The following is a 12,739-nucleotide window of genomic DNA, read 5'->3' on the forward strand; positions in this document are numbered from 1 at the left end:
GTCTCTAGCTCATTCCTGTGCGGAGTTGTGATTTTTTATTTTTATTACCAGAGTGCTCACTCCAGCCACTAGGGGGCAGATTAAATAAGAATAAAAGTAAAGAATTCCACAGGTGTCCAGCAAAGGGCACTGGCATAATAAGATATAAAGATATAAACAACACATTGTGTGACTTGCAAGTGGGAAATGGACAGTCTGCCCCTGGGCAGCTGTGGCTACAATAGTAGCTTACTACCACGGAGTGCGGAGTGAATGAATATTGACTACAATGTAGCAGAGACTTGTGACACAGGCTTGTAAAGTGTAAGCCGTTGTTATGAGGCTACAGTCCTGCCAGGCTCATCATTATAGATTATATAGATATAATCTATAGATATTGAAATAATTTATAGATATTGAAAAAAATTCCTCAATGTATTTTCCCAATCAAAACATTTTTTTTTATTTTGGAGCTTTTGTTCATGGACCCCAGCGATACACTCCCGATATATTATACTTATATCCCGATATAAGTTTGAGTTATTGTTGGTGCGGCCCTCCGACTCAATTCAGGCTCCTCATGTGGCCCCTTATGAAAATGAATTGCCCACCCCTGCTCTAAAGTGATGGAGCGGTTGCTGCTCTTTAGAATTTAAGCACCATGGTCTTACCCCACCTCAAAATTAAAGAATGAAAAAAAAAAAAAAAAAAAAAAAAAAAGAGAATTAACGACTAATGTAGAAGTGGATGTTAGCCAGGTAAAAACACTTCTCGATCAAGTGAGCAGACCCTCTCCTCATCTGGTCAGTGGGTTGCTCTGAGGTGATGGAGTAGTCCTTGCTCTGCGAGCTGCCTCCCCAGGGTCGGGCAGCAGCAGAGTTTAAGCCCCTGGTTTTACATCCACTTCAAAAAGGGTATTGAACTTATATAAGTAAAAATGATTAATAAATAAATTAAATAAAATTATAAGCATTGTATAACTGAAGAGAAATGTCTTCTATTTGATTGATTTTACTATTATATATTTTAGTTGTATGACTATTACTATTATTATTATTATTAGTAGTATTTTTCTGCTCCTTTCTATACTGCCAAAACTCTCCTTCTCTTGTGTTTCCCCTATAAACATATCCAAGTCGCACTTAGCATTTCATACAGGCACGCACACACATGCACACACGCGCACGCACACACGCACACACACACACACACACACACACACACACACACACACACACACACACACACACACACACACACACACACACGCACACACGCATACACATGTAAATAGAATTTAAGGTAGCACTTCTAACTTGTGCCTTCTTTTGTTGTTGTATAGAATTTATGGTTATTACACCTCAGTGGACTTGTCTACTGTTTAAAAAGAGAAAGAAAAAAAAAAAGAATGATACATCGAACAATAAAAGGATAATCACGCCACAGAGGGTTTGAATGACTTGGGCTTGCTTGACGTTTGGCGAGAGGTACATCCGACTGAGAGAGATAATACATACTTTTCTCCCCCACATACAGTATACTCAAGAATTGATTTTTTTTGTTGTTGTTGTTGTTAAATGACAGGCACAGAATTAATTAAGAATTAAGAAAATAAGGATTCAAATTTCAAATGTACATAAATAAGAAGATAAAAAATACAAGTTCTTAAAGGAATAGGCCACCGTTTTTACATACTAAAATATGTTCTTACCTCACTTTAGACGTGTTAATATATCCCCGTCTGGTCTTTGTCCGTGCGCTCTGCCAGGCAAACGGAGCACATACGCAGCCTCTCCCACACGTCACATAGCTCCGAAAAAGCTCACGATAGAAGCTACCAAGCTCTTCCACGTGTTCCCTATTTAAATAAAGTTACGTGAAGTGTTTTCATGCGAAGTATATTTACACAGAAATGTAACATGTCGATTTTATAAGCAAATAAAAAGGGGGACTATATTGTGAGGCGTAATGATACGAGGAGCACAGCGTCCGCGTAGTAACTCCTAAAGACTTCCCCCGCTCACTTCCGTCAATAACCTTTAGGAGTTACTGCGCGGACGTTTTACTCCTCGTATCATTACGCCTCACAATATAGTCCCCCTTTTTATTTGCTTATAAAATCGACATGTTACATTTCTGTGTAAATATACTTCGCATGAAAACACTTCAGGTAACTTTATTTAAATAGGGAACACGTGGAAGAGCTTGGTAGCTTCTATCGTGAGCTTTTTTGGAGCTATGTGACATGTGGGAGAGGCTGCGTATGTGCTCCGTTTGCGTGACAGAGCGCACGGACAAAGACCAGACGGGGATATATTAACACGTCTAAAGTGAGGTAAGAACATATTTCAGTATGTAAAAACGGTGGCCTATTCCTTTAAAACAGTCATATTATTAAACTGGGCCAAAAGCTACAAAATTACTTGCTCTGAAAATCAACAAAATCAACATTCAGTCTGTTCAGTAATGAATCCACAAACTGGGTCACTTGAAAAAGATTTGGATGGAATTGATAATGTGTTTCCGACTTACTATGAGACACTATATACACAGCCTGAACAAACTAATGCAGAAAACAAGAAATTCTTAATTCATCAATAGGGACACAACAGAATGAACTCTTAACTAAACAAATTGACATAAAAGAATCAGAAACAACTTTGGAAAAATTTAAAAATGACATTTGAAGTGTTATCTCCAGTTCTCTTAAAATCACTTAATTGGACTTAATTGGACTTAATTTTCACTCAAGAATTGAAGTCATAAAAATGTCCGTGTTGCCCAGATTGTTATATTTGTTTATGTCACTTAGTCTCAACGTCTAAGTTTCACGACATATTAAACATATTTCCCGATTTATTTAGAAAGGACAAAAACCTCGAGTTAAATTATTAACAGTGGAAGGTTCTCGACAGTGGGATAATTATGAGATAATATTTGTGAGACAGTTTATTCTTCGTCGACTTCAGCATTTTGCTTGAAAAACATGATACGTTTCTTTGTGACCCCTAAACAACAAATGGGTATTAACTCACGCAGTTCATCATGCTGGAGGCGCTGTGGAGAGGAAGAAGCCCATCACATTTTTTGGACTTGCACAAAATTAAGACCTTTTTGGACTGAAGTTAGCCATAAAATAGAAGAAATTGTGTGTTTTACGATTCCTCAAGCAATGTTAGTGTTATACTTTGGAGAGATTCCAATTGACAACCAAGGATAAATATTTTATAAAAAATTTAATTGTCACAGCAAAAAAGGCAATCACAAGGAAATGGCTTCATATTAATCCACCAAAGGTCGAAGACTGACTGAAGGTGGTTGAAGAGATTGACTTTCACGCTGAGGCTACAAGCTTTATTTCTCATGGTGGGACAAATGGACAAAAGATTTCCATAATGTTTAGTGTGCAAATTGTACCTCTGTTAAAGGAATAGGCCACCGTTTTTACATACTGAGATATATTCTTAACTTAGCTTAGACAAGTTCATTTGTACCTGTCTGGTCTTCATGCGTGCCCTCAGTCACGTAAACACAGCACAGACGGCGTTAGCATTTAGCCTCTCCCTCTCTCCTCTATAGCTCCAAAACAGGTCAAGATAGAAGCTACCAAGCTCTTCCACGTTTTCCCTATTTAAATATGGTTACATACAAGTGTTACTCTACAAAAGTATAATTACACAAAATTAAACAATGTGGATTTTCTAAGCGGATAAAAGGGGGAACTATATTGTAATAATACCAGGAGTAGCTCGAAATGTATGCAGTAATATCTTTACTTTATTGTGCGGACTCCGGACAACCCCTGTCTGTGAGGTAGGATGTAAACCATTTGAGAACAGCACCAGCCTAAGGACCCATTTGAGCTTGACTCACGGTTAGAATCACTAAACTGGAACTACACGTTTTGGGACCCAGTCAGACAGTGGGAGACCATGCACTCCACACTTCAAGGGTCACATGACCTGGGAATCAAACCTGGAACCTTCCTTTGCTATGAGGCTAAGGTCTGAGCCACTGAGCCGGACAAATCTGTAATGAACTAAATATAAAATCTAATCTCATTATTAGATGTGGAAAGATATTATTTATAGACATATAGACGACGGTGGCGCAGGTGGTAGAGCGGGTCGTCTCATGATTGGAAGATCGTGGGTTCGAATCTCAGCACAAATGCACACTTTCGTTGTGTCCTTGGGCAAGACACTTCACCCTATTTGCCTGAAGTGTCTGTGTACATTGGTGTATGAACGAGAGAGTGAATGGGTGACTGGTTCCTTATTGTAAAGTACTTTGGGCCTGATAAAGGTAGAAAAGCGCTATGTAAGTTGAGTCCATTTGTTCCTTTTATTGTATGTATCTTAAAGTGTCCTGCTGTTGTTCAGATATCGTGAAGAAAGATCCCAAACTGTCGAGCACTCTGATGGTGCGCTGCGCCCCACAGAGGAGCCCCGCCTCCATATTCCACCAGGACGACACAGCCAAGGTAAGAGCTCCCGGCTTAATTTGAAGATTACTCTAACGTACTAATGTTTTTATACTAGCTGCTGGACAGACTACTAAAGAGTGGGCGCCCTGAGGACCTCCACACGGCCAACCACCTCATCAAGAGCGCCATGCAGGCAGTGAGTACAGGGTTAAGGAATACAATGGAAATGTCTTACCCTCTTCTGCACAGGAGGATCATTTTAAGGTATTATTTGTTGCTTCTTGACAACATTGTGCGCTGACGGGCAAAAAAATGGACCTAGAAAATTATGAATTTACACAATAATTAAACAGTGACAGCTAGAATATTGATAACAATACAGATACATTTGTTTGGGCTGCATAAGCTGCAAAAAAACATGGATGCTCTCTTCATATTCAAAATATAATGACATAAAACCAAGGAAAACCTTCATTGCTACATGGGGAATGCTGTATAACAGTGGTTCACAAGAGCTGTGAGTCTGCCTAGAGAGGTGCATAAGAACGTTTATAATCGTAATTAATAATAATGAAAAAGACATTGTGAAACTAAAGTACTTTCAAATCTCTCACCGCAACAGGGTTATACACACTTATATTCTCTTATATCTTATATCTGAAAACTTTTTTAAAGAATTTATTCAGTTGCAAAGGCTATTGTCACTAACGACTTGATGCAAATGCATTTAAAGGTAAATGAAGTTGAATTTAGTGTGAAATAGATAACTGTATGCACCGCTCCAGGAGATTCAGCTAGTTCCAAAAGCTTTTAAAAGCAAAGGTGTCTTAGATTTAGTTAGATTTAGAAAAAAACACTTTTTTAGCTTATAAACTGCGTAATTATGTTTATTATAGTGCTCTCTACATTGATTGATTTGTGTAAAATGGCCAATGTTCATTTGCACCAACAAGTCAACACTGCACCGTTTCTCAGCACGGCCGAACGGCTTTGTTTTCATGTAGTAACTGATTTTATGTGGACTTCTCCAGCCCCATGTTAACTGATAGGAGAAAAGGGGCGGGCACAATTCATGGCGGCGCACACACGTTGTTCCGGAATAAGGTGAATAGGCTGCTTGCTATCGCTGGAGCTTGCTGTTAACGGCTAACTGCGAATAGCTTGTTTGCTCCGGGAGAAAACCGCTCTGCTACGACCCATTGTAAATAAAATGTCAGGAACAAACCACAAAATCAACAAGCCAGACTCCGTGTCAGGGCTGCCAACTCTCACGCTTTCACCGTGAGACACACGCATTTGAGTGCCTTCACACGCTCTCACGCCACACTCCTCATATCACACGCTCTCACGCCACACTCCTCATATCACACGCTCTCACGCCACACTCCTCATATCACACGCTCTCACGCCACACTCCTCATATCACACGCTCTCACGCCACACTCCTCATATCACACGCTCTCACGCCACACTCCTCATATCACACGCTCAACCAAAAAATATCCCTGACTTTTTGCAGTGAGTGGCTGCAGACGCTTTATTTTGTCTGTGTGCCGGTACGGCTCCTCTGGCGTGTGTGCGTGTGCGTGCGTGCGTGTGCGTGCGTGTGCGTGTGTGTGCGTGTGTGTCTGTGTCTGTCGCCGGCTCTAGTGATTTGTCGTCGTGAACGAACAGCTCATTTTTTGTAGCCTATTACTATTTTATTCCTTTTCGGAGGAGGGGCGTCACTTAAGTTGTGCTTATTTTCTGCGGGGAAAGGGTTTTAGAGCGCGGCTCCGGGGAAACAGCGAGAGAGAGTGCCCGAACACTCCCAGCGCCAGCTCTCCAGGGTCATGAGAGAGAAAAAGGCGCGTGGGTTCCGTGAGTGACGAGGCGGCTCCAGGAGCCCCGATACAAACATCTTCCACCTGTTCACTCAGCTCACTCGCCTCTGAAGCGACATCACCGCCAACTGCCTCCTCCTCCGCCCCGGTCATCTCCGCCGCTGCTGCTGCTGCCCCATGAGGAGCTCAAAGTGAGCACGCATAAAGCAACGAGTTTGAGAAATAAAAGTCCTAATTAAGTAATAAACAACGCTTACAGCGGAGATCACGTTGAAGCTAGTTCAAGCAAGCTCACTTTTTTTTTCCCTTTTGCACGAGGGAGAAAAAGTAATTATTAGGCTACATTGAATAATCATATTCAAAGTTTAATCATCAAACATGCTCTAACATACTGCAAAATACAGGGATCAAATTTTCATATTTTCTAAAGCTTGTGCTACTTGTTTTTGTTGGTAATAATTGGAATGACTGATGCAGAGAAACAGAGACATTGTGTCATTGTACCTTTTGGCAGAGCTGTAACGATGAAGGGGCCTCTGGGCATTTGCTGAGAGGCCCCAATTTGAAAAGAAACACCAGTAAATAGACCAGCTAAATTGATTTTTTATGATCGAAAATGCACCAGATTGCAGGAAATCATATCTGAATTATAAAAAGATTCTTGGGGGAGGACCCTCAAACCCCCCCTTCAGAGTGCCCTCCCACACTTTCAATAGGTTCTGATGGTCATGTGGGTGGTGCCAAACCCCCTCTGATCCATTATGCAGCTCCTGATGTGCTCAGTCATGTAAAACGTGTACTTGTTTTAGGCTTAGAATTTAATACGATTACGAGACACTATCGCCATGAAAATGGCCCCCCAGCTCGGGACCGACCAAAGTCTCACTCCAAGGTTTGGTGAAAAGTTGGCAGCCCTGCCGATGTCAATCACAGCCCAGACTCACAGCCCCCCTGCTCCTCGCCTGCTCCGCCGAGCAACCCTTTCCGATAGAATTTTCACATTTTTCTTGTGGGCGGAGTAAGGCTGGGCACTGGTGTTTAGTTTATCTTTAACCGTATACACTCACTTTTGTGCTCATTTTCTGGTGGAAAGAAGCTTCCATTCACAATAATCCTACTTCCCGACGTCTCCATGTTTGTGCACAGGAGCAGGAGCGAGCAGCCCGGGTGCAGAGGCGAGAGGACACGCTGAAGGACGTCCACAGCAGCAGCTCACAACTCCAGGAACTGCTGCAGAGACAAGCAGAGAGCAGGAGCAACCAGCAGCCCAGTGAGGAGATGAAGGTGAGGAACATCTCCACACACACACAGCTCAGTGAGGAGATGAAAGTGAGGATCATCTCCACACACTCAGTCCAGTGAGGAGATGAAGGTGAGGAACATCTCCACACACACAGCCCAGTGAGGAGATGAAAGTGAGGATCATCTCCACACACTCAGTCCAGTGAGGAGATGAATGTGAGGAACATCTCCACACACACACAGCTTAGTGACGAGATGAAGGTGAGGACCACCTCCACAAACTCAGTCCAGTGAGGAGATGAAGGTGAGGACCACCTCCACACACTTAGCCCAGTGAGGAGATGAAGGCAAGGAACATCACAACACAGCCCAGTGAGGAGATGATGGTGAGGAGCATCTCTACACACACAGCCCAGTGAGGAGATGAAGGTGAGGAACATCTCCACACACTCAGTCCAGTGAGGAGATGAAGGTGAGGACCACCTCCACAAACTCAGTCCAGTGAGGAGATGAAGGTGAGGAACATCTCCACAAACTCAGTCCAGAGAGGAGATGAAGGTGAGAACCACCTCCACACACTCAGTCCAGTGAGAAGATGAAGGTGAGGAACATCTCCACACACTCAGTCCAGTGAGGAGATGAAAGTGAGGATCATCTCCACACACTCAGCCCAGTGAGGAGATGAAGGTGAGGAACATCTCCACACACAGTCCAGTGAGGAGATGAAGGTGAGGAACATCTCCACACACTCAGCCCAGTGAGGAGATGAAAGTGAGGATCATCTCCACACACTCAGCCCAGTGAGGAGATGAAGGTGAGGAACATCTCCACACACAGTCCAGTGAGGAGATGAAAGTGAGGATCATCTCCACACACTCAGTCCAGTGAGGAGATGATTGTGAGGAACACCTCCACACACTCAGCCCAGTGAGGAGATGAAGGCAAGGAACATCTCAACACAGCCCAGTGAGGAGATGATGGTGAGGAGCATCTCTACACACACAGCCCAGTGAGGAGATGAAGGTGAGGAACATCTCCACACACTCAGTCCAGTGAGGAGATGAAGGTGAGGACCACCTCCACAAACTCAGTCCAGTGAGGAGATGAAGGTGAGGAACATCTCCACAAACTCAGTCCAGAGAGGAGATGAAGGTGAGAACCACCTCCACACACTCAGTCCAGTGAGAAGATGAAGGTGAGGAACATCTCCACAAACTCAGTCCAGTGAGAAGATGAAGGTGAGGAACATCTCCACAAACTCAGTCCAGTGAGGAGATGAAAGTGAGGAACATCTCCACTAGGGATGGGAATTTTTGGTCTCTGTCCGACACGATTCATATTTCGCTACACCTGCTTTAAGATACACCTGGTGACACCAGAGATCCGATGCGATTCGAATTATCACCATGATCACAATGCATCTCGATACGATTTGATTTAGGCCAATTATCACGATGCATATCGATGTAATGCGATCCATGCTATGCTTGATGCAATGATTCGATGGACAAGCTAACAGGGGTAACACGCTTGTGCAGTCGATCTGCAAGCCTTGCCCGGATACCTCCTCATTTGTCCCTTTTTTGTTTCCTGTAGCGCCTCTTGTGTCACCTCCACTGTGCAGGTGCGGGGCTCCTCGGTGACTTGTCAGCGCTTCAGATGATGAAATCTCTGGAGCTCTTCAGCTTTTAAAACAGATCTTTTGTTGATAACTAGCAAAAACTCTGCTGAACTCCACAAAAACATGGCAAAGATGTAGAAAAACATCTTGTAAAATGTGAATCACAAAAACTGCAAATGAGAGTGTGTTTGAGAGTGCGAGTGGGGGACAGATAAATACACTTTTATTGACAATTAGTTCAACTACATGCCTGCTGCATGTGAGCCCAATGTGCCTCAGACGACATCGCTCTGTGTCACGTGTAGCTCAAGCCCCGGTTGCAAACATCTGAGGCCGGCGAATCTCTTTCTCAAATTTAACGTCTCGTCATGTTTGATAAGTCACCAAAGAGCTGTTATTAACTGATCATCGTCATGGTCATCATAATGACCCACACACTCTTGTTTAGAGGCCAGAGAGCAGCCGTTAGATTGGACTCTACTAACTTGAACTTGTGGTGAGGATGTTACACACAAAACGGTACAGTATCTATCTGTTGCCGATGAGGTAGAGATTTTTTATTTTATTTCAATACCTCAGTCATGATTTGGTACATTTACATCACCTGGCAAGTCCTCTGTATGTTTTATACATATCAGTGTGGACTGGCCTTACTAGTTCACTGCTCGAGCCAAACAAACTCAAACAGCCTTGTGGTTGTTTTTGACCGTGGTCTGTCTGTGCAGGGTTTGTTTGAGCGCTGCGACCGGCTCCGCCCTACTCTGTTCCGATTGGCCAGTGAGACGGTGGAGGATGACGTGGCCCTGTCTCGCATCCTGCAAGCTAACGACGTGCTAACCTTGGCCATTAACGCCTACAGAGCAGGGGTTAGTGACTCGGCGGGGGAGCAGACACACGTGAGCAGACTGGAGAGCACCACAGCGGGGCATGAGGGGACTGCAGACAAGAGCCCAGGTCAGTTCACTCTTCATGAAAAATATATTCAGAAAGTAGCACTGGGACTTATACATTCATTTTGATTTCTGAATTACAGGAAATTAGTGCTATTTAAAATTATTACGCAATTAGTCGCACTTTACTCTGTGAGGGGAAGCATATCCTGGATGGTAGGATCTCAGGAGGAGGAAGAATAGCCTCTGGGGAAGATTCAAAGATTACTCAAAGAGACGCTAGTGGCTCGAAATACCGCTCCTATTCTGATTTTGATGAGAGAACTTTGTGCTGTGGTAAAAAGCTCTTATAAGTCGTTTTTGCGTATTGCCCCTCTCTTTAGCTGAGCACGCACTATGCCATTTTTTTCAGTCTTTAATTTTGTGAAGAATGGACTGGATTTATTGCAATTATAGAACAATTGGGGGTTCACATAACGAGTTAGAATCGCGAGAGCGGCTGCAATACACCAGTCTGTTAGAGCTGATGCTGATGTGTGTGTTTGTCCTCTCTCCAGCTTCATTTCTCTCTTTGGAGGGGATAACCTGACCCCAGATCAACAAAGATGTGTTTGTGAGCATGGAAACATGTCAGTGTCCCATTTAGGCAACACTGTCATGTGATCACCGTCGGCACAAACAGTGCTGCAAGTTCGAGTCCTTTACTTGTTTATAGTTCTCTCAAATCAAAATTAAGTCGGTGACACAAAAAAGCGGGACATATTTCCAGTGGATTAAAAGAGAAAAGGAGGTGGACATCAGCTCTGGGACGGAGGAGACAGTAGAGAGAAGCAGCTAATAGAGTGATTGTTTGCACTCAGTGGTTTAAATGAATCTGGAAAAAGTTCATGTTCTTATGAAATTTTGTTCTTCTTCTTGTTTGGCGTGGCTGTATTTCACAAATAAAAATGAAAAGGGAGGAGCTACAGTGTTTTTGTTGGCTGCTGCTTTCTGTGTGTTCACTTCTGAGATGGTAAACCCACACGTCTCCTGTGCGTTCAAAATCGGACTTAACATTGAAACCTGTTACTGCGACTGAGGTCTTTCTGCCATCCACATTACACGAGTGTGTGCTCAGCTTTTGAGAGTACAGTAAAGTTAAAACAAGTCAGTGCCAGATACTGATTATGTACAGGACGAGTCACGGTGTCATGTGGATGTGTGCAGTGTCCAGCCCCAGGGAAGTGCGCTCGTATCACCTGATAGACTTCTCCTCTCTGGACCCCGAGCTGAGCGGCAGAGCATCCTCACCTGAGGAGGGGCAGGCCAGAAGTCACACAGAGGGGCGTGGCCCGACAGACTGCCCCACGCAGAAGATGTCCTACCTGGAGGAGCTCATCCAGGTGAGGCTCAGAGGCTTGTAAAAAGTCCTAAACCCAGTGGGAGGACAGAGCGAGCTCAGCTGGTTGTCTTTTGTGTTGTGTGGCAGCTGGATGAGGAGATGCTCTTTGGTCCGGAGGAGTCCTGGGAGGGGAGGTCCTTCCAGAGTGAGTCTGAGGCCAGCCCCACACACTCCTGGTAAATATTCACCCGCTTGCACATTCTAGTCTAGTCATTTGAAAGATAAATGTAATACTTTTTACTCACAACATTTACTTCACAACATTTCGATAAAAGCTCCAAAGTAAAAAAAATGTAACGCTGGCCATGTGTTTCACTCGATTTAAAGTATTTTTGACACACTCCAGAAAAATAGGTGGCGCTGTGCAGATGTACTGTCACTGCTACTGACTCATGAAGAAGTTTTGTTCCCGTACAGGCGGGTAATTCCAAAGACATCATATAATAAGGCTAGATGTCTCGTACACACTGCTGGCCATCTTGACACAAGGAGCTTGCTCACACGTAACATTGTGTTTTATGGTACTTTTAAATAACCATAACTTGCTCAATTTTATACCAATTTTCAAACGGTTTGGTTTGTCAGAGATGTAGGTATGACACTGCATACATATGAACATGAACATAATCAACATGTTCCAGCATTCAGAATTAGAGCCACATTAATAACGTTTGTAAGAAACCAAACCGTTTGTAAATCTGTCCAGATTTCATTGAGATAAGAGGATTTGTGTTCATGCTGATCACTCACTTACTTCAGCTCGCCAGAAAGCTTCCCTTTGACAAGATGGCCGCCAGTTATGACATCTAGCCTTTATTATATGATATCTATGGGTAATTCTTCCGCAGTTTTCATGTGTTTGAAGTAGGGCTGGGCGATAGATCTTAGATATTAGCTCTAGCCTCACTGTGTTTAGTCCTGACTCTGGGGACCATCAGGAGACCCCTCTCTGATGTGAAGCCATAAAGTAAATATTCACAGTGCTAATTTAAGTACTGTGACCAGGTGCGTAGCACCCATTCACCCATTCTGGGCCCTGGGTACAAACTATCTTGGTGGACCCCCCATATGAAATTCACATTTCATATTCTATGTTCTTTGACCACATAACAGTGGTTTAGTGGTTTGACAGTACAGTTCATTTATATTCTATTAGAACTTTATTATATATACCTTAACGAAGTGACAAAATGGGTTTGCCAAAAAAGTGATTCATATACAAACACATCCAATGGGTACTGAGGTCATGGTTTATTTGTTTTTGTTTGTTTGTTTGTTTGCTACAAGTCAATGTTTGACTTGAAATGGCATCTGATTTGGCTTCAGTTACGGAAATGGAAAAACCTTTAATGGGATATTCTACTTTCATTGGGCCAA

The 12,739-nt window shown here is 43.2% G+C and overlaps 1 protein-coding gene across 2 annotated transcripts in view; it reads left to right on the forward strand.

Moving 5' to 3' along the window:
• The window catches only part of LOC306961364 (ADP-ribosylation factor-binding protein GGA2-like), a 34,929-nt gene that overhangs the window by 17,381 nt on the left and 4,809 nt on the right, over window positions 1-12,739 (forward strand). For both annotated transcript variants that reach the window (XM_079554073.1, XM_079554074.1), the window contains exons 6-11: window positions 4,362-4,462; window positions 4,521-4,601; window positions 7,375-7,512; window positions 9,817-10,045; window positions 11,188-11,363; window positions 11,450-11,538. In XM_079554073.1, coding sequence (XP_079410199.1) covers window positions 4,362-4,462; window positions 4,521-4,601; window positions 7,375-7,512; window positions 9,817-10,045; window positions 11,188-11,363; window positions 11,450-11,538 — 814 coding nt within the window. The remainder of the gene's footprint in view (window positions 1-4,361; window positions 4,463-4,520; window positions 4,602-7,374; window positions 7,513-9,816; window positions 10,046-11,187; window positions 11,364-11,449; window positions 11,539-12,739) is intronic.

The sequence above is a fragment of the Gobius niger genome, assembly GCF_951799975.1.
Source record: "Gobius niger genome assembly, chromosome: 3".
Classification (NCBI taxonomy): domain Eukaryota; kingdom Metazoa; phylum Chordata; class Actinopteri; order Gobiiformes; family Gobiidae; genus Gobius; species Gobius niger.